The sequence below is a fragment of the Myotis davidii genome, unplaced genomic scaffold, assembly GCF_000327345.1.
Source record: "Myotis davidii unplaced genomic scaffold, ASM32734v1 scaffold803, whole genome shotgun sequence".
NCBI classification, from domain to species: Eukaryota; Metazoa; Chordata; class Mammalia; order Chiroptera; family Vespertilionidae; genus Myotis; species Myotis davidii.
The window spans coordinates 509,167-535,345 of NW_006295567.1; the positions used below are offsets into that span (position 1 = coordinate 509,167).

At 50.4% G+C, this 26,179-nt stretch overlaps 1 protein-coding gene across 1 annotated transcript in view; it reads right to left on the reverse strand.

Annotated features, from left to right (window-relative positions):
* GCN1 (GCN1, eIF2 alpha kinase activator homolog) overlaps positions 1-22,939 on the reverse strand; it is a 51,629-nt gene extending 28,690 nt beyond the window's left edge. Inside the window, exons 1-25 of the mRNA XM_015568164.1 lie at positions 22,822-22,939; positions 19,316-19,379; positions 18,647-18,778; positions 18,087-18,195; positions 14,998-15,096; positions 14,765-14,899; positions 13,957-14,025; positions 13,723-13,831; positions 12,969-13,043; positions 12,581-12,709; positions 12,048-12,098; positions 11,630-11,728; positions 11,250-11,423; positions 9,401-9,553; positions 8,081-8,173; positions 6,942-7,017; positions 6,619-6,778; positions 5,275-5,464; positions 5,054-5,178; positions 4,833-4,874; positions 4,196-4,374; positions 3,825-3,918; positions 2,565-2,678; positions 2,247-2,445; positions 290-445 (exon numbers count right to left, since the gene is read on the reverse strand). Of these exons, the coding sequence (XP_015423650.1) occupies positions 290-445; positions 2,247-2,445; positions 2,565-2,678; positions 3,825-3,918; positions 4,196-4,374; positions 4,833-4,874; positions 5,054-5,178; positions 5,275-5,464; positions 6,619-6,778; positions 6,942-7,017; positions 8,081-8,173; positions 9,401-9,553; positions 11,250-11,423; positions 11,630-11,728; positions 12,048-12,098; positions 12,581-12,709; positions 12,969-13,043; positions 13,723-13,831; positions 13,957-14,025; positions 14,765-14,899; positions 14,998-15,021 (2,446 nt within the window). The 5' untranslated portion in view covers positions 15,022-15,096; positions 18,087-18,195; positions 18,647-18,778; positions 19,316-19,379; positions 22,822-22,939. The remainder of the gene's footprint in view (positions 1-289; positions 446-2,246; positions 2,446-2,564; positions 2,679-3,824; positions 3,919-4,195; positions 4,375-4,832; positions 4,875-5,053; positions 5,179-5,274; positions 5,465-6,618; positions 6,779-6,941; positions 7,018-8,080; positions 8,174-9,400; positions 9,554-11,249; positions 11,424-11,629; positions 11,729-12,047; positions 12,099-12,580; positions 12,710-12,968; positions 13,044-13,722; positions 13,832-13,956; positions 14,026-14,764; positions 14,900-14,997; positions 15,097-18,086; positions 18,196-18,646; positions 18,779-19,315; positions 19,380-22,821) is intronic.
* Positions 22,940-26,179: the final 3,240 nt, after the last annotated feature.

The window sequence follows — 26,179 nt, forward strand, 5'->3', positions numbered from 1 at the left end:
TGCTCCCACCCCAAACACTGCCCAGTTCCAGAACATGAGTTAAACAGACACGTCTATTCCAGTGACAAGAAGTGAACCCTCAATGGGGTTGCAGCAGCTCACAGACCAGGACTGGATTCAGAAACCCTCCACTGGTCCAACTCCCCCGCACCCCGTTTTTCAGATCAGAAACCAAGGCAAGGAGGGCGGAGGCTCGCCAATGGCCACAGCCTCAGGAAGCCCAGGGGATGAGGCAGCTCACACACTCCCTGCACCAGCTCATGCCAAGTGTCCTTTGCGCTGCCCTTACCTGGCTCACCCTTGCGCACCGTGCTGGTGATGGTGTGGCTGTGCAGCAGGGTCACCGCCCTCTTCACAGCCACCGACAGCTCTTCCTGGCACCATGACTTATCCAGGGCACACTCTGGCTTCAGCAGGCGCAGAGTCACGTGGCTCACCAAGGTGCCTGTACCCAAGAGAAGAGACCCAGCAGGGATGACCCACACAGACATGAAGAATCTGGCCCAGCACAGAGGTGCCATGTCCCTCTGAGTTAATAGTAATCAATTCTGCTGTGCCCAAAAGTCCTTAACCTAAATTTCCATTTCCTCTTCATGACAGCACCGAAGGATAGGCAGGCAGGGAGGTGTCCTGACACTAAGAAATTAAAAGTACGCTGAAAGGAGGCATGAGCCACCCAAGCGTATTCAGCCAAGAGCAAAGCTCTATTCGCATGGTGCTCCCACCTTCCAAGCAGCAAGCCCAGCAGGCAGGTAAGAGTCCTGGCAGGCGCCATATGCCCCAACTCAGAACCTTTTTCCAGACTCTTTTTTATTTTATACTAGAGGCCCGGTACACGGATTCGTGCACATTAAAAGGAAATTAATTAGGTGGACTGTGGGGTGGGACTGGGCGAGACGGGCTGGATACACCCTGGAGCCAACCTCCCGAGGTCCCTCCCCAGCTGGCCACACCTAGGGCAGCACCAGGGCTCAAAGGGCATCTGTGGAGTGAGTGGGGTCTCTCCGGCAGGTGGGGTCCCTTGGCCTGGCCTGCGGGGATCGGGCCAAAACCAGCAGTCTGACATCCCCTGAGGGGCCCCAGAGTGTGAGATGGCACGCTGCAAAGTTGCTGTCACTCAGCAGCTCCTGCGTTGAGCGTCTGACCCCTGGTGGTCAGTGTGTGTCATACCTACTGTCCAGTCGGCCAGTTGCTTAGTCGTTTATATATGTAGATTTCAATTACAGTTTACATTCAATATTATTTTGTCTCAGGTGTATGGCATAGTCATTAGACACTCATATACTTTACAAAGTGCTCCCCTGATATTTCCAGTACCCACCTGGCACCATATACAGCTATTACACTATTAATGACTACATTCCCTGTGCTGTTCTCTACATCCCCATGACGATGTTGTAATTACCAATTTGTACGTCTTAATCTCACCTTTTCCCCCAGCTCCCCAGTCCCCCTCCCCTCTGACAAACATCAGCCTATTTCCTTTCAGATTCATTTTTCCAGAACTCATTTTCACTCAGAAGGTTCTTATTCTAGCCTCACTCATGGGAACGTTCCCTTTAGGCTAGGAAGGACGTCTGCTCAATTCCCAGCCACCCTACCTGATCTCTGTTTCACCACAGCAAACGGAAAGCTGAAAACCAGAGACCTCTCACCACTGACACTTGGCTGCTCAGGAGCTCTAGGCCCCACTAACTAGCCACGTGGCACCAAACCACCCCCACTGCCTCTGACTTTGACTTCTTAGTTTTAAGATTGCTATAGAAAGACCACACTGACTGCCCAGCCGGCATGGCTCAGTGGTTGAGCATTGACCTATGAACCAGGAGATCAGGGTTTAATTCCCGGTCAGGACACATGCCCAGGTTGCAGGCTTGATCCCCAGTGGGGGGCATACAGAAGTCAGCTGATCAATGACTCTCGTTATTGATGTTTCTATCTCTCTCCCTTCCTCTCTGAAATCAATAAAAATATATATTAAAAAATAATTCTCAATAACAAAGTATTTTTTTTAAAAAAAGATCACACTGACTAACATCTAAACCCTGGGCCTCAGAGTGAAGGCACAGCAGACGTAGAACAGGAGAGAGGAGAGGCACCATGCTGGTCCTAAGGCTACTCCCATGTGGAAACAAAAGTCAGTGGCCTAAGTCACCACATGGCTCCCCACCAGTGTTCAGGGGCATCCCCTACCCACCTCCCAACCTGCCTGGGGCCATGCTCACAGCCCGCAAACAAGGACTGACCCAAAGTCTTGAGTCGAGGGGGCATGACACAGGCAGCCAAGGACAGGAAAGGGTTCTTGATCCGGGGAGCGGCCAGAGGAGATTTCAGCAAGGGCAGGAAAGAGTCGACCAAAACAGGGATGTACTGGGTCAGGCCAGATGGGTTCTTGGCCAGGATGGTGTCCAGCAGTCCTAGTGCTGCCTCCAGCTCACTGTCCAGCTGCAAGCAGAGTCGCCCCAGGAGGCAGGTCAGCGGGGCCCTGCTCTGGGGCAGCCAGGAGCAGGCCTGGGCTGTCCGGCACACTCACGGACGGACATGTGGTGGCAGCAGCCACTCACCTCCTGCAGCCGCCTGCGGATCTGCGCCTCCTTGTCCAGCTGGGCCTGCAGCATCTCCTTCTGCTTGCTGGTGAGCTGCACCTCCTCTTTGATGCCTTTCTTCTTCTTTATCTCCTGAAGGCAATGTGCAAAGCAATTCCATCTCCGGGGAACAGACCTCCCTCCCCACCAGAGGGCGAGCTTGGATCCACAGTCAGTACCGTGTCAGCTCTCAGTCTGTGACTGGTGCCCCAAACCCAGCATGTGGCTTCTCCACCTCCCACAAAGTCCGCAGCCACCTGGCTCCTTCAGAACAGAGACGGCAGGTAGAGAAGTGATTTCTTACTGGATTCTCTACTGATAAACCAAGGAAGGCCTTTTATATGTTAGAGAAATGAAAAGTCCCTCAATGGGCTGAAAAGGGCATTCTGGTCCACAGAGCTTCAGAATCAAAACTTCAGCCTCCCTCCTGCCCCACCCCTCCCTACAAACCCTCTCTTCCCCAGTATAAGCTTACAGCTGGAAAAGGCTAAGAAAGCACTCATTCCTTCAACAAGTGTGGACTGGGCACCTACACTGTGCCAGGCGCTGTTCTAGATGCTGGGGTCACTGGGGAATAAGCCCAAGTCCCTGCCCTCACGGGGTGCACAATGCAGTGGGTGAAGGAAGATAATGAACATGTAACCAAATATGTAAACAACATGACCTCAGATCCTGGCAAAGGTTATAAAAGGGATAAATACGAGGCACAGTAACCAAGAAGGGCAGGGTCCACTTCGGATAGGTGGCAGGGCGGTCACCTCTATGAGAAGCAGACGTGGACACGTGGGCTGAGCAAGACAAGAAGAAGCCAGACTCATAAAGACGGAGGGAAGAGCAAAGGCTCTGAGACAGGAAAGGGCACCACACACTGTGCAACAAGCTGACTACAGCCTTGAACGATTCCAAGGCTGCACTGGGCCAGGCCCTGGGCCTGCTGCTCAGAGTAAAGATGGGTCCCAGCCGTCAAGGAATTCAAGCAGCACCAGGGAAGTGTGTGAACTGCTGCCAGTACCCAGCAGAGAGAAATTCATTTTCCTTGAGTTTGGGGTGGAGAAAGCTACTGAGAAAAGGTAAATAAAGGGCAAGGCAGGAGGACCCGGCATGGGGAGGAGGCATCAGAGGAACGTGCTGTGGGCCTTGGGACGACTGAAGGGAAGGGTGGATGTGCTTCAGGAAACGCCACCAGCCTCAGGGCACCGAGCTCGGCCAGCACCCGCCGCACTGCGTCCGTGCACTCACCTCCTTCAGCTCCAGCTCTATGATCTGCTCCTTAAAGGAATAAGCTTTGTTCTCCCGCTTCATGTTGGCCTTTTTACTGCTGTCCTGCTGGGCACTGAAACAGCAGAGCCAGGGATCAGCCAGCTTCAAAACAGCCGCCAGTCCCTTCAGCCTCCCGCCAGCCATGGCATCCCGCTAGCTTTCAGGAAGTATGCACCAGGAAAGGGCTGAATACCGGCATGCTCTTGCTTAAGCACGTGCCTGGAACAGAGCAGGCACTTGTCCAAGAAATGGAGGGACGGTTTCATTCATTCTTCACAACCCTACAGAGGAGGTGTTGTCTCCATCTTCTAGGCAAGAACAAGTAAGGCAGGTGTCTAACGGTGTCTCACCTCTGGATGATGGATTTGTCGTACAGCTCCCCGGCAGGGGTCTGCATGATGGCAAACTCCTCCCGTGTCACCTGGTGCAGTGCGGGGTTCTGCACAGAGGCGGTGATGGTGCTGATGAGCTGGGGGAGGACCCGGTCCGGGGACAGGAGGGAGAGGGAGCCCATGGCATTCATGGAAGACTGCCAGACAAACACACAGTCAGCATGTGCCAAGGCTGGCACTGGAAAGGTGTCCCACCTGCCCTAAGTGCCCCTGGCAACTGACTGCTGCTTCTTGTCTCTGCCGGCTTCCTGAGCGATACCCCGGGAGAGGAGAGCTGCCGCAGGTGCCTGCCTTCTCAGCAAGCATTACTGCTTTCCAGGGGTGAGCATGTAACCCCGACCAAAAGGACCGGCCCAGGGATGAACACAGCACCCAAGTCAGGCTGACCAGGGCAGTGAGACCCCATGCCAGTTGAAATGACTGGGAAAGCTCCTTCCACTGGAGCTATTGGAGGACAAGCTGTAAGCCTGGAACTCTAGCAGCTGTCCTACCACCAAAAAAGGGAAAACTATTGGAGAATGGAGCCCACATCATGGGAAGCAGATACAAGACACAAATGAAGACACAGACAGAGAGTAAAAGAGGCACCACCTACGATGTCCTGAGGATGACATCTGAGTTCCTGTCCAGTCAGATCCTGGGATTTAGCAGTTAAATGAGACAGTAAATTCCCTTTTGTGCTCAAACTAGTTTGCGTTTTCTATCACTGGCAACCCAAGGGTCCAAACCCACATTTCCTCACACCTCCACCCGTTTCTTTGAATTCCCCTTCCTGAATTGTGACCTGAGGCCAGAACCAACTCACGCGTCAATCACCTGGTTCAGGGGACTCTGTGTGGTGATCCTGGGAATGATCTGATCCAGGTGCCTGGTGATAAAGGCTTCGGGATCAATCTTCATTCTAGCTAGAAGTGCTGGCCAGAGTCCAGACTGCACTGCCACTGAAGAGGGGGGCAGCAAATTGAGGCCTTCTGCTCAGCCCGCTGGTACCTGCCCAACACAGCCCCGCCCCTCCCATACCTGGTACAGCCACAGACCTAAAGATGGGTGATGGGAGATGATGAGCATCTCCTGGGCCAGCTGTTCAGTGCTGCTGATGTCACCCCCCAGCCCTGGCACCCTGGAGATGATGCACAGAGCCTCCTGCAGGACTCGGGGCGGCACGTAGGCCTTGCCGGCCTCAGTCACCTCCCCAGCATCAGTCACCAGAGCCTCTAAGGGCAGCACCTGCGTGAAGACAACACATGAGCCCCCACGGCTCAGAGCCCTGTGCAGATCTTGCACCCAGGGACACAGCTGCCTCTCGCTCATGTAGTTCTCAGGGGTCCGTGCTAAAGTGGGAACAAGCCCAGCTCCTGCACGGGGACCTGCAGGCTATGAGATGTGCCTGGAAGGAGGAAGCACCTGTGACTTTGCACATAAAAAGCTCAGCAGTTGGGGAAGAAGGAAACAGAAATTGGTCCATGAGACCCAGCCCATGACCCAGTCTGTCATGGCACCACTACCTCAAGCAGACTCAGAGGGAGGGAAGCAGGGCACAACATGCACTGAAGTGGGAGTCAGGTCTGCCAGCCACCAGCTGTGACCCTAGGCCAGTCATTTCAGCTCCTGGAACCCTGGACAACTCACATAAAAAAAGGGCAGTAATGCCCTGACCAGTTTGGCTCAGTGGATAGAGCGTCTCCCTGTGGGCTGAACAATCCCGGGTTCGATTCCGTCCAAGGGCATGTACCTTGGTTGCTGGAACATCCTCATAACTCTCTATCCCTCTCCCTTTCTCTCTGGAAAAAAACCAATAAAATATATTTAAAAAAAATAAAAGCAGTAAGCCTGTCGGCCTTGTAAAGGCATTGTGAAAAATCAAAGGGAAGAATGAATAGAAAATGCTTTAAAAATTATAAAGTACCTTAAAAACAGTGTTATTCAATAACTCAGGAATAAACAGGTTGAGCCACATATGAAAAGGCATGGGAAGAAAGAGTCTGAAAAGGAAAAGAGGTGCAGTGGACCCTTGAGGGACATGGGTTTGAACGGCACGGGGCCACTCACATGCAATTGGACTCAGGCGGTTCGACTGCCCACCCAGTTCACACCATGCTGTTCAGCTGTTCAAGGGCCAACTCCACATATGGGAATCCACACACGCAGAGGACTGACTGCAGTGATACTCCACCTTTCAGCTGTGAGGGAGGTCAGTGCCCCTAACCCCCACCCTACTGAAGAGTCAACTGTGTGTGAACCAGGTGTCACTGGAGCTTAAGGGCAGGAGAGAAGATTCTGGCATCACGGAGTCTGAGTGAGTGAGTGAGTACAACCCAGGAGCAGCCCATCCAAAATCCACGGCAGGAGCAGGGTTGGTGAGGTCGGTCTGAGAGCCTCACCTTGTGAGAACTGAGGACAGCCTTCAGCTCCTCCAGGAGTCCACACGCCAGCTTAAAGCCCCCGGGAGAAGACAGCAGCTTCCGAACCGTCTGCTGGGCCTGCCTGCGCACGTGCCAGGTGCGGCTCAGGAGCACGGCCACCAGAGCCCGGTGGTACTGCCTGTGAGGACAGGGACAGGACGTCCTGGCTTTAGAAGGCCGGGCCAGGTGCTCCACAGCCGGCCCTGCTTCGCCCCCATCCCCATTTCTCAGGCTCCTGCCAGGTTCCCCTCTGCTGGCCCCAGGGGAAAGGTGCCCCAGGGACAGGGAGGCGAGCTACGTACTGGACTTTACTGCCGGTGAGTCTGTGCGGGTGGTCAAGGAAAAGCCTCTCGGTCAGATGCAGCACGGTACACAGGGCTAGAAGGGGAGAGAAACAGCAAATGTGTTTTAAAACAGAGAACACATCTGGAAAGAACTGGACAATGAACACCCAACTTAAGTGCGATCACCACTGGCTGTGGGATGACAGCTCATTAGGGTTTCCTCTATTGGCTTACTATGAACATGTGTGTAGAGTAGGAAAAACATACACTTTCTTTTAATTAATTAAAAATGACTCTGCAGCCCTAGTTGGTTTGGCTCAGTGGATAGAGCATCAGCCTGCAGACTGAAGGGTCCTAAGTTCAATTCCGGTCAAGGGCACATGCCCGGGTTGCAGGCTCGATTCCTAGAAGGGGGTTGGCAGGAGGCAGCTGATCAATGATTCTCCCCCATTGATGTTTCTATCTCTCTCTCCCTCTCCCTTCCTCTCTGAAGTCAATAAAAATATATTAAAATAAATAAATAAAAATAAAAAGAGCAAAGTAGGGAATATAAATTTCATTGTAGATCCTCTTGGATCTTTTGTTTTGAATTATGTGAATGTATTTCCTATACAAAACCTTTTTAAATCAAGAAGTGACTAACAATTATAGCTCACTAATAGGATGTTGTGATTTATGAGTCAAAAGACTTTTCAAATCACTAATTAGCGGCAGAGCCCCGCAAGGCGACCTAGAATTTTAAACATACATTTAATGATCAACTGTTCCCTCTCTTCCAGGATAGAAACCAGTAGTTTCTGTGTCTCCTGGAGGGGCGTGGAGCCAACCAGAGCTTCGCACTGCTTCTTAATGCAGGAAAGCCTCTGAGACAGCACCAATTACCCAATCAGCTATAATTACACCTAAAATCTCAGCTCCGCAGCCATCAGTGCTGTCTCCACAAATCTCCCACGTCTCCCCATTTCCCTAGCCTTCCCCCACCCCACAGGAATGCATGCATTCCCAGGACGGCCAAGGCCTTGGACAGACCACTTTGGTCCACGTTTCTGCAAAGCTGACTGGTCACAACAGGCATCCAGGGAGGAGTCTTCACTGAGGACCCTCCGGTGAGAGAGATTCAGTCCCAGCCTTGAGTCCACGCAGGGGTAGGAACTCACCATCCTCTGAAGCCAGGAGCAGGAACTTCTCAGAAGTGAAAACCTGCTTCTTCTCATCCACAATCAGCTGCCAGAAACTGCTCAGCTTGGCCTCTGCCAGGAACAAAAGGTCACCTGTTGGCACAACTTACCAGTCCCCCGGGCTGGTCCCCCCATCCTGAGGCTGCCGGGCCGCTTGGCTAACAGGAACAGGTCACTGCGAGGCTCTCTGCCCTCCCTGGCCTGATAACAGACCAGTCCTTCCGGGATCACCGCCCGCACGAAAGCCTTCCGGGGCTGCCTGTGGCCCACGGGAGCCCAGACGAGCTGCCTCCCATCTGGAATTCCCACCTCGTCTGTGCCAGGTGAAAGGCTTGAGGTTCACACATGGGGCTTTCCTTGCCCTTCCCTGACTAGGGCTGGTCTGAGCCCACACTGGACTATTCCCGTCCAGTGGGTGAAGTCCCTCCTGGCCTTCCAGGCCCTAGTGCTAATGCTCCCTCCTTTATGAAGCCTTTTCTGATACCCAATCCTAAACTAAAAGCAATCCCTCCTTCAAAACAGCATTAATGCCACATTTTGCTCGAAATGGCAGACATCTTTTTGCATCTCCTCTCTCCCACTAGAGTGAACTGCCTGATATTTGCTGAGCGAGGCCATCCCCCCGGGAGCCCGTGCCTTGGCAGGTACACAGACGGCACACAACACTGGAAGGAGAGAGCTGAGCTCCGTTCCCAACCGCAGCAGTAAGTTCAGGCAGGTCTGCACGCAGAGTAGAAGGTAAACTAAAGAAAGCACGGAATGCCATGTAGTCCAAAAAAGAATGGGAAGGCTCTTTTTGTCGTACTCATTTGCAAATTTTTCCAAGTTATGTTTAGTACATAGCGTGGCATATACTAGTACAGCATGGACCCAGCGTGTCTGATCAATGACAAATTGACAAGGTGAAACTGGTAATACTGCCCAGCGAGGGGAACTTAGTGGCTGGAAGACGGGCTGGCTAAAGGGAACCTTTCCATGGTACACCGTATGAATGTATAACCAATTTTTTTAAAAAGTCCCACTACTAATACCAGGTTAGCCTGGGCATTATCTACAAGAGCCCATCCCAGAGCATTGGGGCCACAGCTTGGAGGACGGTGACAGAGGCCCTCGCTGAATTCCCATCACTCAATGTGACTCTTAGGCTCATCCCAGCAGATGACAAGCTGCCGTGTGGCTGACCCAATTCCGTAAGTGGCCAAACTGAGCCTATAAAATCCTAAGCATCAAAACACTCCTCCCAAGGACTCAGAAAGAGGCCACTGTCTGCAACCTTCCTGGACATCTCTTGACTCTTACCAGCCTGGGAGTCAGCCACTGAAAGCTTTGAGAGCAGCAAGGCTGCGGCAACACCTTCGGTGACTGTGGGGACCTGAGTGCTTTGGGAAGCTGCCTTCTCCACTGTCTGGATGAGCAAGGGTAGTAAGTCCAGGGCCTGCAGCAGCGTGTCACCTGTGGAGAGAGCACCAGCACCTTATGGAGCACCCTAACTCTTGGGAGTGACAAGCTACTCAAGGAAGGAGTCACCCACCAGGTCTGAAGTGGCTAACTAAACCCCTCAGCTCCCTTGTGAAATACCAGGAAGAACTGGAATCAGAACCTGGGCTTCCATCAAACTCCACAAACATCGAGTTAGAGCTAGGAGGATCCTTACTAACCCAACAGTGCAGCTATTTATTTGATGGATAAAGAAACAGACCGAGAGAGGTTAAGTGAGTTGCCCAAAGCCACACAGCTGGTCTGAGAGAGAGCCAGGGCCAACCTCAAGCCTACCCATTTGTTTCTGGGGCCCTTCCCCCATACCAGATGACCTCTGGACCCAAATTCCAAAACTAGAACCAAACTATTGACCAGTGAACTAAGCCCACTTAAAAAAAAAGAAGTAGAAATCTGTAAAACCTATAGCTAAACCCGTGTAAGTACTAAACCGGTATATCTGAACATTTCATAATGAAACAAGTATTTCGTCCAGATGATGTCATGGACTTGAACCCAAGAAATGTTTATTTCAAAGGTTCATTATGTTTATTTTAAAAGCACAGAGCAGCCGAAACCGGTTTGGCTCAGTGGATAGAGCGTCGGCCTGCGGACCAGGGAGTCCCGGGTTCGATTCCGGTCGAGGGCATGTACCTGGGTTGCAGGCACATCCCCAGTAGGGGATGTGCAGGAGGCAGCTGATCGATGTTTCTCTCTCATCGATGTTTCTAACTCTCTATCTCTCTCCCTTCCTCTCTGTAAAAAATCAATAAAATATATTTTTTTAAAAAAAGCATAGAGCAGAACTAGCTCAAGCTGAAGAGACTAAGCTAAACAAGTCTCTGCTCAATCTCAAATCCAGGCTGATCAATGCAGCAAAACTGCAACTGACAAATGAACATCCCCTCTCTAGAGGTGGCTCTGGAATCTCCCAGATGTTTCTTTTTTTAATATATTTTTATTGATTTCAAGAGAGAAAGGGAGAGGGAGAGAGAGATAGAAACATCAATGATGAGACAGAATCATTGATTGGCTGCCTCCTGCACACATGCTACTGGGCATCAAGCCCACAACCGGTCATGTGCCCTTGACTGGAATCGAACCAGGGACCCTTCAGTCCGCAGGCCGATGCTCTATCCATTGACCAAAATCTGCTAAGGCTCCCAGAGGTTTCTTTAAACACAGCTCATCCCTGTTCAAACTTTCCAGAAAAGAAATATAAGCCTATCTTATATTTCGGAAACCAGTATTAGAGATTTCTACCTGGAGATCAAGCTCCCATACAGATTGGAAAGTTTCCCCAGCTCTTTGGGAAGGAGGTGGATGCCCGTGCCCAATGACAAGTTGGTCAGCACTGAAGCAAGGGCAGGGCTTGTGGGTAAAGAGTAAAGTTTATATAAACTGCACCTTTTAAAGCAGTCCCACCAAAATCATTCCTCCATGATTTCAGAAATACAGTGTCAGGTTCTGGTTCTGGGTCCTCCCGGAATAAAATTTTGTCCTTAAAGGTCTGACAGGAGGGAGAAGCCAGAATTTGTTATGCAGACTGAGCTGGTGCTCCCAGAGGCTCAGGAAGAAATAACACAAACAAAGCTGGACAAAGGGAAAGCCTGGAGCAGTAATGATGCCCTAAAAACTAGACCACCTGCCTGCGGGATGGGAAGCGTCTCACCTCGGAAGCAGGCCAGCATGCACTGCAGGTAGGCGTGCCTCACTGCGGAGGTGGAGGTTTTAAGGCTGGAGGCTTTCTTGAACCATTCGGTGAGCTTCTTGGGCACCTCCGTGGTGAAGCGGTTACACCAGAGAGCCAGGACAGAGACGGCGTGCACCAAGGTGCCTTCGTGAACTAGGGCAAGCAGAAGTCCAGTCAGTCCAACCTCTCAGACCTGCATCGAATCATGGCTGGCAGCGCAGAAAGCAAGCAGGAGTACAAGGCAGCGGGAGCGGCGGCGCTGCGGGCGGTGTGCCTTCAGGAGGGGCTCCTGGCAGCTGATTGCGAACAGAGGGTCAAGCATGGGTCCACACGACCCTCACCAGACTGCACAGAATTACCTTCTTGCTGGAGGAACGGGATGAACAGCTCAGCCACGGCTCCATTCAGGACTTGACTGGAAGGCCCGGACACCACGTGATGACTGACACTCCCGATCCCTAGAAGGCAGGAGACCCCGCTCAACTCCTCGCCACCACAAAACCACCAACACGGGAGCCTTCCTGCGGCTGCCCTCCTCCCCAGCAGCCATGCCTCTCCTCTGGCATCACTGCCCTCCTTCCATCCCCCTGCAGAAGCCAGGCCTCCCGCCGGACTTCAACAGGCCCGCATGCCAGGCAGGCAGGCAGCAGCCCTGGGGGCCACGCTGGGATGTCCCAGGATGTCAGAGGAGTCAAGGTCCAAAGGACTCGCCTCCCCTAACAGTTACCTACACCTCATCTCCCACCACCTCCCAGGGCCTGTGGAGAAACTCTGTACCTGAGAGGACGCTGGTCTTCTGGGCTACAACAGTTAGCTTTCCCTCCGAGCCTGAGAGGAGAGATGGCAACGATTCAAAATTCACATCTGCCACCTTTCCCAAGGGGACCATGTGCGTGATATCAAGATGCAGCTTCTGGCCCTAGCTGGGTTGGCTCAGTGGATAGAGCGCATCCTGAAGAGTCCCGGGTTCAATTCCAGTCAAGGGCACATGCCTGGGTTGCAGGCTCGATCCCCAGTAGGGGGCTTGCAGGAGGCAGCCGATCAATGATTCTATCTCATCATTGATGTTTCTCTCTCTCTCTCTCTCTCTCTCCCCCTCTCTCCCTTCCTCTCTGAAATAAATAAAAATATATATATTTAAAAAAATGTACCTTCTGATTCCAGAAGCAGCCTATTGTGAAGCTGGGTTTAAAATAATATTTACTAGCTTTTTCCCCCTAAAAAAAGATTCTTAGAGAAAATCTGAGAAACAGAAAAAATGTCAAGAAAAACATTTAAAAAGCACCCCATGGCCACAAAGACTTGCTCACCTCCGAGGATAGCGAACAGGTGCCTGGTCACAGCTTCCATCGCGGAGGAGTCACTGCACTGGCGGGCCAGGTTCCGCAGCGCCAGCACCGCCTCGTCCATCAGGCGGGGACTGTTGGACCTCAGCTGACCTGGACGCACAGACAGCCGCTGCTCAGAAGCTGCTGAGGACCCAGGCTTTTATCTTTGTCTTTCCCGTGTCCCCGACTCTTCACCCCTAGCTCTAGCTCTCACAAAGGATCTCAGGGAAGAAACTATGCAAGTGCAGTTTAGGGTAAAGCCTCATTTCTACCCTGAGCTGTCCCCTTACCTGTTTCTATCATAACTGGGACAAGTACAACCAAAGCCCCAGGTGCCCTTCTAGGGGCTGGGAGGGGTCGGGATACTCACCAGCCAGTCCTTTCACGATGTCCAGGGCATACTGGCTGAGGTCGAGAGTCACTGATGCCAGCAGCCCGGAGATAGCTTAGGGGACAAAAAGATTCAAAATTCACATCTGCCACCTTTCCCAAGAGGACCATGTGCGTGATATCAAGATGAGGCTTCTGGCCCTAGCTGGCCCTACTGACCACGTCAGTCACAGACCTAACACCCATTTTTGGCCTGCTCCCCACAGATACCACCCAGCCTGCTGTCTAGACACACAGAACTGTGACTACTCTTCATCTCTTTATGGCCACGTGAGTGGTCACACCTTTGCCCCAAAGCTCTGCTGCAAAGCTGTACACTGCCCCATCCCAATCAGCAAAAAAGTGTCCCTCTAGCATTCTCCCTATACCTTTCAGCAAGATAAATAAAGACAGAGACTCAACCCTCATCTCCTATGGTTTCAAGTGCCACCTTCACACCAAGTTCTAACTACCTAGAGCAGAGGTTCTTAACTTGAATGGTCTCCAGAAAGTTCTTGGACTTCTAAAACTGTATGCAGTATTCGAAGCCGATACACTTTTGTGCTTTCTTCTAGAAGAGGACCGTGACTTTCAACATATTCTGAAAGGGCCCCTTATCTCTCTCCCAAAGTCCCAATGAGGAAAACAGTGAACACATCCCTCACCCCACTCCCAACGCTTCCTGCGGCCAAGTGTCAGGGGTGCTGCTTATCGGCACCGTCTCCCTCCCATGGCCCCGTCTGGCAACAACCTACTTTCAATAACGTTCTCTGGACTCCTCAGTAGGGACTTCTGGATGGTGGGCAGTATCAGGTCCTTAAATTCCGAGTGGGACATGTATCGAAGCAGAGGGGCACAGCTATCCTAGAAGGAGGAGGAGTCAGGCGCAGCCCTCACGTGAACAGACCGAGAATCCAGGTCAGCTCTGAACCACAGAGCGGAAAGGGGGCTGAGCTTGCCCAGGGGAGTGAGCCCCACCGCCCACTCACCAATAGATACTTCTGAGGCTTCACTTTGCTCATCAGGATGTTCTTCACGTAAAAGTCCAGCAGGGCGCTCTGGAGACACAAAGACCTGGTGAGGCCCCGACATTCTGAGGAGCTCATCCCTGGCCTGTGAGGTCCCTCTAGTGGGAGTGTCTCCAAAAATAATACAAATCGGTGCCCCAAATTTCAGTGTCAAGCAAAGAGGTACCACAGTCCCAAGTCCTTGGCATGGCTCACAGGCCTGCCTGCGACCCGGCCAGCCGGCTGTATCTCACAACTCCCTGCCCCACTCAAGACTCTGCAACCCCACAGGCCTCCTCCCACAGACTGCTTTCTCTGCCCAAAATGCGTTCTCACCTCCCGCCCTTGCTAAGGCTTATTCACTGTTTAGGTTCCTTCATTAGAGATGTGTGCCCTGACCCATAACCTAAGTGAGGTCCCCAGTTACAGAGTATCATGGCTTCCTGCATTTTCCCTCTGTAGTGTTTATCACAGATACAACCAGGGCAGGGATCGCAGCTCCGTGCTCACCACTGCATCCCCAACACCTGGCACAGTGTTTGGCACATGGCAGCTGCTCAGCTGTGGGAGAAGGAATGACTGCATGAACAGGCTATCATCACAAAACTATGCCAGGATTCTCCCCAAACCAGACATGAAGCAAAAACTTTCCAACTTCTCAAAGTTCACATATCACGGCGAGTGGCCAGGGTCCTGAGTGAGAAAGCCAACGAGCTCCAGACAAGGCGAGCAGCTGGGGCCAACAGGACCAATCCAGTTCCCCCTCCTCCCTTCCAGTGAGTCCACTTGCCTTGTGCTGGTTGACCACATCCATCTCCTTGTGGCTCGTGCAGAACTGCACCAGCAGCCCCAGCATGCCTGCATAGTTCTGGTTGGGTTCTAGGCTGAGAATGGCTGATAAGTACTGTTCCACCAGGCTAGGGTTCTGAGGAAGAAACATGTAAAGCAGGTAATGATGATGATGAGGGCCTGGGGGTGGCACAGAAGCAGCAATGCCCACCACCCCCGGCTGCCTCCTGTCACCTCCTTCCACAGCTTGGTGAGCATTTTCACGGCACCATCCACGGCGTGCTTGTGGGAGCCACCCAGCACCTCCAGCAGGAGCAGGCACTGCACCTCCACCTGCCAGGACAGGAGGGGCTCAGGTCAGGATGTGGAACGGGATGGAGGTCTCACGGCCTCCCAGCTTGGCCAAGACCTTCGTCAGTCCTGCCAAATCCTGGGCTCCTCTCCACTAGGCCCCTTCCACTGGCCTCCAGCCCTCCACCCCTCTGGAATTATATCTGTTCACTCAAGCACTTCCTTGATAAATATTTGTTGAGCACCCACTATGAGTCAAACAATGAAAATACATTGCATGGTCCCTTGCTTTCATGTACCTTATAGTCAAGAGGAAGAAAAGGGTATTAAACAAATAAATACACAAATGAATATATAATTCCAGAGAAGTTCAGTGCCATGGAGGAAAAGAACAAGCATCCTCTTTTATATATTTACCTGCCTCAACTTTTACTTTATTTATTCCGCAAATACTTACTGAACACTGACTAAATGGCAGGCACTAGGCTAGGCACTGTGGATACAGAGAGGAAGACCCACCAGTAAGATTATCCAGCCAGTGCGGAGCTCACTGGACAATCCAGAATGAAGCACAGAATACGTACTCAACTAAAAACACCTCAAAGAGACCTCATGTGTCTCAAATGCCAAGGACACTGGTGAGCAGTGACCTGCCACCCTGAGAAAAAGGGAATGCTTAAGAAGTGCGCCAAATTCCACGTGCATGTGTACAAAATGGCATCTGTACAAGGTTATTCACTGCAACGTGTTTTTATAACAGTAAGACTGTAAACATCATAAATGCCCATCAAGAGGGCATTCATGGATCTACTTATATAAAGGATTAATAAACAGTCATACAGATCAAAGAACTCTGGATGTAAAAACTACGTACTACTCTGAAACAAATTCCAAGATTGATTAAAGAGAAGAAACAAGTGATCTACATTGCCAGTGGTATAAAATCTATTTGGTCATATATACAAAGAATATATCCACATGCCCCAGCTGGTTCGGCTCAGTGGATAGAGCGCTGGCCTGCGGGCCAAAGGGTCCCAGGTTCGATTCCAGTCAAGGGCATGTACCTAGGTTGCAGGCTCCTCCCGGCACAGGCCCTGGTTGGGGTACATGCAGAAGGCAACCAATCAATGTGTTTCTCTCACATCGATATTTCTTTCACTCTCTCTGAAAATCAATGGAAAAATATCCTCAGGTGAGGATTGAAAAAAAAGAATATATCTACACACATAAGGAACTCTTTTTTTTTCTGTCAACTTTGACTTTGGAACATAACAAACTCTTAATAGAGGGGTCCCAGGTGGCAGGGAAAAGAGCTGGGAATGAAACCAGTATATCCTTCTATGCTTGTTGAACTTTGAACTATTTATTGCTTTAATTAAAAAGAATTTTAATTTAAACTTTAATTAAAATAATAAGCTTGCTGATATTGCATTCAGAACTGTATTGCTGTTCCCTCTTCCTGGAATGCTCTAATCTGGACCTGGGCTTGGTTTGTCTCTCACAGCCTTAGGGTCTCTGCTCAAATGACACCTCTTCTGAGAGGCCTCCTCCCACCATCACCCCCCACCACACCGTCTCCTCCTACCTCCTTTTCTGCTGCATGACTTTACACATTGTCATCTGCTCTCTCCACAAGAGCAGGATTCTAAGAGCAAGGTCCTCTGTCACGTCCCCTGCGGCATCCCAAGTACCCAGCCCCTAGGACAGCGGTCGCCAACCGGTGGTCCGTGGACCACTGGTGGTCCGTGAGGTCCGGAAGCTTGGCAACCGCTGCCCTAGGAGGCCCCCAAGGAGCTGAGCAACTGAATGAATTACAATTTGTAAACATCGGCAACGAGCAAAGGATTCAAGACACCGGAAAATTAAACATGGTCTCAAGCTCCTGACACATTCTGCCCCATAAATACAACATTCCGGGTTAACCTCTCCCACTGACTCACTCACGGGCATACTCACCTTGGATCATGGTTATAAGCCTCACTGCAGATGAGCCAAGGAGGGAGCCCATGATGGCCCATCTTGTAAGGAGGCCTTTTGTTAACAATGAAACCCACATTCTGAAGGGAGTTCAAGTCCAGCACATCCACCACCTGAGAGGCTTCCGTGTTCCTACCCTTTAATCCTTACCGACGGCCATTCCACGGTCACCCCAGCAGTGTGGTGGGGAACCTCCCAAGGACAAGGCATCAGTATGTCTCACTACTGAGGCCACTTGGCCTTTATGTGCATGGCCCTAAGTTTCTCCACACCTGGTCTGAGCCCATCTTCATGACAATTCTTTGAGATGGATGGGGTGGGTGGTACTTTTTCCCATTTTGCAGGTGAGGAAACAAGCTTAGAAGAACTTGGTCAAATCTCATGGTCAAGAATGAGATCCACACCACGCTTCTCAGACTCCTTTTCACTAAACTGTAAGTCCATTCCTCTTCCCTTCTTCTAAGAATAGCTAGACATTCAAGAGAACCGCCCAGCCCAGCTGGTGTGGCTCAGTGGTTGAGTGTTGACCTATGCAGCAGGAGGTCGCCAGTTCAATTCCCAGTCAGGGCACATGCCCAGGCTGTGGGCTCAATCCCCAACGGTGGGGTAGGGGTGGTTGTGGGGGATGCAGGAGGCAGCCAATCAATGTTGATGTTTCTCTTTCATCAATTTTCTCTCTCCCCGCCGCCCGCCCTTACCCTCCACTCTCTCTAAAAAAATCAATGGAAAAAAATCCCTGGGTGAGGATTAACAAACAACAAAAAAAGAAGAAGAAGAGAGAGAATTTAAGGACCAAAACACTTGACAAGAATTCCGTTCTATTAGCCCATTCAACACTGAAATCCAAACACAGGGAAAGGAATGCTTAAACACAAAATGATTCAAATAGATGAAGGTTATTATGTTGCTCTCATGCCCATCCACCAAGGTCAGACACCTCTGGACAATTCCACGTGCCTGGTCACCAGCACCAAGAGCACGTTGTACAGAGAATGTACCTGAACATGCCCCAACTCTGTGCAGAGCTGCCCACGACTCAAAGAGGAGAAACCTACCAGCTTGTTCCAGACGTCCCCCTGCCGCTTGGCTCTCGAGGGAAAGACGGTGCGCACCAGGAGGCAGGTCCAGGACAGGGCCAGCAGGGCGGCCGAGCCGCTGCTCTTACTACAGAGGGGAGGAGAGGCAGGCAAGAGGTGAGTGCAGAGCAGCCTCCATCTGAAGGACAAATGGCCACCACAAGGCCCTGCTAGGCATGTAGGATCCTCCCTTGATCTACACCTGGGCAGAGCTTGAAACCAGCTCCCCAGAAACCATCTGTGACAATTCAGGACAGAGTGCAGGCCTCCTCAGCCAAACGACCATCTTTTTGCACACACAACTATAAAATAAAAAGAAAAAGATGGTTTCCCCCGTTCCCTGCCTGCTGGGCACCTGGTTTCCCCTCCTGCCAGCCTGGCTCCTCCCTCCATTCAGAAGGCAGACTGCCGGCACCATTCAGAGCTGCAAAGGAGAAAGGGACAGGCATGCTGACACCTGCTCAATGCAGCTCACAGCACTAGGTTCTCTCGAATAGGACTCCGTCAACCCCCTGTGGGCCACCAACTTTCAAACCTACCTGGGGACACCGGCCTTGGAGCCAATCCCTGAAGACTGAAGAGAGTGCAGAAGGTTCTTAGCAGTGGCTTCCGGCTGGGCCTCAGCCAACTGCTGGATGGCTGCCTGCAGGGCTCTGCGGGAGGCTGCATCTCTAGGGGAGGAATGAGGTGATGAGTGAGTATGTGGAGGGAGGGTGGGGGGGCAGCTTAGGCTCAGCGCTGGTCTTTCTCGGGAAAATCGGGCTGCACTATATTCCAGAGGATCATAGACGATGGGATGAGGCTATAACTAGATAAATCTACCGCCTCCAGGAATTCTGGAAGCAGCTAATAAAGGCAAACGAGCCACTAAAGCTGTAAGGGCAACACCTACACTTAAGAAACACTATGGGCCTCAACCGAGGCCAAGGCGTTTGTGTGCATGACTGACGCACTCATAGCATGGCAGGCACGTCACCCTTCCTAACCACCACCTATGAGGTTGGTGACAGCATCATCCCACCTGCAGATGAGGACACTGAGGCCCAGAGAGGTTAAGTAACTTGCCTGGGACCCAACAGCGAGGATGTGACACAGCCCAGACTGGACCCAGGCAATGAGGCTCTACAGCCTGGGCTCTAACCACTCCCCGCCACCACCACCTCTCTGCACAAAGTGCTCCGGACACTGGGCCTCTGGCTGGGAGTCACCTGTATCGATGCAGAGTCAAGCAGAATAACTTGCAGAGCCCTTTCACTGCTCCCTCTGGCAGATCTGAAACCAAAGATTACACAGACCAGTCAATGAAAACTACTTCGTGAACACCTGCTTGAGCCAAGCACTGTCAGACATGATCTCTGCCCAATGAACACTCCCTGTTCATCTGAAAGAGAATTCCCAAGAGGAAAAAACAATGACAAATAGGACGTTAGGAAAACACATGGTACAGAAAAGCTCGCAGGTGGACATTTGCTAAGTGAATAAAACTAAGGCAATACAGTAGACTCGAAACTGACCGTGCTATTGAGTGGAGGTGCTAGCGAGCTGGGACTAGTCTGCTTCTCCATCGGGATGCTGGCTACACAGTGTGTTTCGTTTGCGACCACTCAGTGTCCTGTTCGCTAATGCTAGTGCACTTTTCTTTAGGTATATTCTAACAGTTTTATAACCTGGCACAAAAATTAACATACTAGGAGGGATAGAAAAGGGAACATCTGCACCTGGAGTGGTTTCTGAAGGTTTTAAGGAGACAGACGCTTGGCCTAATAGATTAGGAGGCTACGGGGAAATGGAAAGTGTTGTCCGTGCTGAGTGGGGTTAAGCACAGGGGTAAGACTGCACAATGCCCGTTCCGGACACAGGAGGAGGATTAACAACACCCAACCCTTCAAAGTGCCAGGTCCTGCTCTAAGCACTTCCCACACATTAGCCTATTTACCCCCCATGAGATGGGTGCTGTGATTTTAAGACGAAGAAACCAAGACACAGGAAACCAAGCAGGCCAGCTGAGTGAAAGAGACTTTGATTGAACACTAGTGCTCACTAATGGAAAGCTGACCTGGGACAGGCTCTGCATGCCAGACTGAAGCACGCAGACGAGAAGGAGAAGGGGGCGTGGGGAGGGGGAATGTGAGCTGCAGTGTGAGACAGGCTAGCGTGGGGGGCACCGAGAGCAGGAGGCCCACACTTCAGGGACCCGCATGATGAAGGGGAAATGAAGGGGCAGGGACCCAGGCCCCCGGCCCAGAACACTGTCCTGTGCCACTGGATTTGGGGCTATTTCAGTAACCGAGGAAAAGAACAACAGGGGTCAGAGACAGGCTGCAGCTAAGAGGACAGTAATAACAGCTACTATACACGGGAGCTTACTAAGCTGCCCAGGCACTGCGTTAAGCACCATCCATACATGTTCTGCTCACTCACGCCTCACACCAACCCTGTGAGGGCGGCACTACTGCTATTGCCAGGCTCAAAGCAAGGAGTCAGGCTCAGACGGGTTGAGCAGCTTGAACCAGGTCACACAGCCTATAAGTGGATGAGCCCGTCTGACCCCAGAGCCGAGCCCTTCACTGGCTGCTGCACTCGAGGCCCGTGACTGGAAAGATCAGGCACAGGAGAGGCTGCATCAGCGAGTGTCAGGGTTCAAGTACAAGAAGGCGGGACTGAGGTGAGCATCAGGGGCCTCGGGGCAGGCTGGGCTGAGCCATGCTGACCAACGGCATCTAGACTCAGACTGCTCTGAGAAAGTCTTCAACTCCTCCGCCTGGCTGGAAATATCCTCACCTACCTTTAGTTAACTCACTTGTTACCTGCTACCCTAACACAAGGAGAGGCCAGAATAATGACCACTTTGCAATGGCTCCTGCTTATACTCAGAAAATTAGAAAATTGAGAACTAACCATTTTGTGTGGGAGTAGTTAACTTCCCACAATCAGCTTGCATATCAAGGACTAGAAAACATTTTACAAATATAATTCACCCTGAACAATAGAATTTCAGGGTGAATAAAGAGTAAAATCTCCCCTAAAAGATCTTATTATAAGTTCATGAACTTCACCCATACCCATAGAACTCCTTACTCCATAAAATGGGAAAGTGTAGTATTCAGCAGTCAGCCAGCAGTGGGGCAGCCACGAGAGTTCAGAAGATGTGTACAGATAGCAACTTGTCACACGACAGCCTTTTTTAACTATAACCTTGTTGAGAAGAGTGACCGGGAAGACTTTTGAAGGTGCCATAAAAGTCACACCCTGAAGCGTTAAGACATGGGAGACTCTCTGAGGTGCTCACAAAGAGCAATTTACTCACTTACACACCATTTTAACAAGCTTGGGTATGTTACCAGGAGACAGCAGAAGCAGCCAATGAGAACTTGGGTGAAAGAGTGGTAAAAAGTGGGCTCTTGACTGATCCTATCCTATCCTATATAATAAAAGGCTAATATGCAAATTGACTGAACAGCAGAACGACTGGCCACTATGATGCGTACTGACCAGCAGGGAGCAGACGCTCAAGGCAGGAGCTGCCTCCTGGTGGTCGGTGTGCTCCCACAGCGGGAATGGCGCTCAGCCAGAAGCCCTGAGCTGGGCTCACAGCTGGCAAGCGCAACGGCAGTGGCAGGAGCCTCTCCCGCCTCCAGGGCAGCACTAAACTGTCAGTCGGACATCCCCGAGGGCTCCCAGACTGCAAGAGAGCGCAGGCCAGGCTGAGGGGGACCCCAACCCCCTCAGTGCACAAATTTCATGCACCGGGCCTCTAGTAAGAAGTAAAAGCTGACACAAAGGGAGATTCAACATTCTACAACCACAGTTCTCAAACTTTAGCAAACACAACAATCACCGTGCAGGCTTGTTAAAGCACAGATGCTGGGATTGCCCCCCTCCCCCCACCCACTCCTTAATCTTCGGTTTCTGAATTGGTGTTGCTGGGGTGGAGCTGAGAATTTGTATCTCAAACAAGTTCTGAGGTGATGCTGCTGCTGCTGGCCTGGGGACCACACTTTGAAAACCACTGCTGAATTGCAAAGACACCAAAGGAAACGCAAAACTAATTAGGATTGACTGGATGAAGGCAAACTAGCCTTACAGACCCCAACAGGCTGCAGGGACAGCCCTCCATTATGGTACAAAATCAGGATGACTGTACGTGCTTAGCATTTCCTAAAATGTGGTCCCCACACCCTGAACAGGTTTTTTAAAAAGGGAGGGCGGTGTTTAAGGAAAATATGGGAGTAAAGAAAGATTAATAAAATTAAAGCACCTCCCTGGAATATGTTGTGCATCTCCCAGTGGGCATCAGAAAATGTGACATGTCCCACACGTAATGGATTTGGGGATCCTGTACTTGCCAACCACCTGCTACCATCTTGCTGAGATCCACAGAACACCGACTGGGGAAATGTTTTTGCATCTGGTAACTTACTTAAGAAGCATTGTTTCTATCTTTTAGAACTATTTCTAATCAAAAACGCTTAAAACTGTAAAAAGCTTTGTAATCTAAATGGATAAACTCTCTACTAACCCTACTGTTTCAATGCATCTTATAACAAGCAAACACAGAAAGTCAAAGCAGAACTTATTACAAGGAGGGGGAAAGAAGGCCTTGGTTCTAAACAGGGAACAAAAAATAAAATAAAATAAATAGATAAATAAACAGAGAACACAATTTATTTTGAAATGGAAGCATCTCTGGGCCATATGGATGGGAAATAAATACCTTTTCCAGCAACACATTTCCCCAGTTCACTGAGGATTTCTCTCCGTTCCTTCACACTGGCTGTTGTCACCTTCCCTGCAAAACGCTTTAGTGTCTCAGAAACCTGTGAAGACCAAACCCACAGAGAAAGTTTCACCAGTCAGACCCCAAACGGTGAGTGTGTATGTGCAGGATTCAGGGAAGAGCTCTTACCCCGGGCTTCTCAGACACTTCTACTGACACTTTGGGCGGATAACTCCTTGTGGTGGGCAGCTATCTTTATCAACACTCCTGGCCTCCACCCACTAGCAGTCCACCCCTTCCACCCAGGTGTAACAATCCAAATTGCCTCCAGATGTTGTCAAATGTCTCAAATCATCCCTAGTTGAGATGCATTGCTTTAACCCAAACAGCCAATTGGTCAGTGTAACTTACACTTAACCAAAAGAGGTAAGACAAAAGGCAAAAACCTCAGGACAGAAAATATCTGTTCAGAATCATGCAAATTCTAGTGAGGACCTACTATGTGCCATGTATGTCCCCTTTATATTATCTCACTTAAACCTCCCATAAGGAGCACATCAGTACCTTGGCAAGTCAGCAGCAGGGCATAGCACAGTAGCTAAGGGGTGAAGAAAGATTAAAAGATTGAATCCCAGCTCTGCCCCTCACTAGCTGTGGATACTTAAGTCAAATTATGTCATCTCCTTGGTCTTCAGTTTCTCCGTCTATACAACACAGGTAATAGCATCTACCTCATGACTGTTATGGCTCATATGACCACGTCCACGTGAGATAATGAATGAGAGCATTTACTCTCATCCCGAGCCCAGAGCTGGCTACTACCACCAACCAGCCTTCGAGGCAGGCAGCAGCGTCCCCATTTGACAGGTGGCAAAGGAACGACTCCGAGAAGGAAATCGTTGCCCAGCTGGAGTTGAGAACCACACCACCTGCATTTTTAAAACTAAACCTGAAACCAATAGGTCTATAAACTGATGCTAACAAGTCTTTAGCTTTCAACCCCCATCCTCATCACCACAGCTGCATCAGCTGCACAGGGACATAGCCTAAGACTCAGAGAGGAGGGTGGTATGCACACATTCCTCACCGTGCTCCTGAGAAATGCTCTACACAGCAGGCAGGCTGTGGACCAGGGCATAATGCCCAAGTAACTAACACCATGGTGCCATCATTTTTCCGGGTGTATTTCACAGACAGGCCTTACCAGTAAAATAAGGTTCAAGGGTGCAAAGAAAGAAAATGCTGTTTTCCTTATACTTCTCTCCCTGCTATGATTCTATTGGCAATGAGTAAACTCATGTCCAAAACTGTCTTCTGCATAAATGATTTGTTTTAATATTGCCTTTTGTCTTTATACTCATATATGCATATAATTAAAGAGCCTAAGTTGAAGAATTCTGGGAGGTTTGCTATAAAGACCAGTCTCACCAATTCTGGCTGATTATTTTGGTAGTTACCTCCATATTGCTTAATAACTTGCTTGTGCCCTAGCCATTTTGGCTCAGTGGTTAAAGTGTCAACCCACTGACAGAAAGGTCACAGGTTCGACTCCAGTTAAGGGCACGTATCTCAATTGCAGGCTTGATCCCTGGCCCTGGTCAGGGCGTGTGCGGAGAGGCAACCAATCAATGTGTCTCTCTCACATTGATGTTTCTCTCTCTCCCCCATCTCTCCCCATGCCTTCAACTCTCTCTGAAAATCAATGGGAAAAATATCCTTGGGTGAGAATTAAAAAAAATTAAAAAAAAATTTTTTTTAAATAACTTGCTTGTGCTGTTACTTCTTCATTTTTTCAGTTTTGTCTTTCTACCATAGCTCACCACACACATGTTCCCATACAATTTCTCAGTTTCATAATATGGGCTAGCTCAGTAGTCAATGCTAACAGTATATGTAAACAGTATTAACTTCCGTTTAATAAGCTTTTTACTATCCTGCACAGCTTTTTAAATTAACCCTCAAGTTCATAATTGCGCTTTCTCACCTCACCTCGGTCTGCCTTGTTACCCACTTGAGACCGTGTCAGAGCAAACCTGGGCAGGCACACTAAGATCCTTCAAAAAGTCACTGGCTGGTGAGATCAGAGGCAAACAGCTTTCAAGGTCACAGCTTCTCTGAGTAGCACTGTCCACTAGAACCTTCTGTGTTGATGGCCATGGTCTTTTGCACTGTCCAATGCAGTAGCCACTAGCCACACATGGCTACCCATGCACTAAAATGTGCTAGTACAACTAAAGATCTTATTTTTAATTTTAACTAACTCAAGTAACTACTTGGCAATTAATTAGCCACATGAACAATACAGCTCTAGTGGGGTTTTTTGTACTTTCGAGAATGTTAAACATTCAACATGCGTGCCTCTAACCCAGTGGTTCTCAACCTTCTGGCCCTTTAAATACAGTTCCTCATGTTGTGACCCAACCATAAAATTATTTTCATTGCTACTTCATAACTGTAATGTTGCTACTGTTATGAATCGTAATGTAAATATCTGATAGGAAGGATGGCTTAGGCGACCCCCGTGAAAGGGTCGTTCGACCACCAAAGGGGTCGCGACCCACAGGTTGAGAGTCTCTAACCCCTTTAAAAATACCCAAGACTCAGAAGCTTTCAAAATATTTCACCTTGAAACGAAGTACCTGCCCCTTGCACAGGAGACTCCCAAGTATCTTTTGAATGTTTAGGTTAAGTGGCCACCATATCATCATCGATGAATGTCCTCACCCTGGAGACCCGAGTGGCCCAAGCTGTCCCTTAGATACCTGCTTCTTTATTGCCTTTTTACTCGAAAACACAACTACAAACGAGGCTGGGGTGGAATGAAAGCGTTTTCCCAAGTCCTTCCCTGGACTACAAGGCAGCCGCCGCTGACAACACTCACGGGTGACAGGGCTCTTCCTCCGTAATTTTTTAATCTAACCCTCAACTTAATAAGAACCAACACATAAGGCTCTGCTTCATCTCACCGCGTCCTCACGACACCCTATAGTATAGGATGTCGATCGGTATTATTTTTAGCCGCATTTGATAGATGCAAAGACAGACTTGGTGGGGTTAAGTCACTTGCCGAGCGTCTCACAGAAATGGACGAGCTGGGGCTCCAAACGTAGCCGGTCTGAACGCAGAGGCCCTGCTGTGCGCCCCTGCACCCAGTAGGCGCCCGAGAAACATCCGCTGAATGGTAAGCTTAAGAACAGCTGGCCCCGGCCGGGCTCGGGGGGCTTCGGGGAAAGGGAGTCGAGTCTCCCAGAGGTGAACTTCTGCTACGTCAGGGTCGGGGAGGGCCCGGGGAGGGCCCGCCCGGGTCCAGGTGCCGAAACCGGGGCCGGAGCCCTGGACTCCTCGAGCCCGGGTT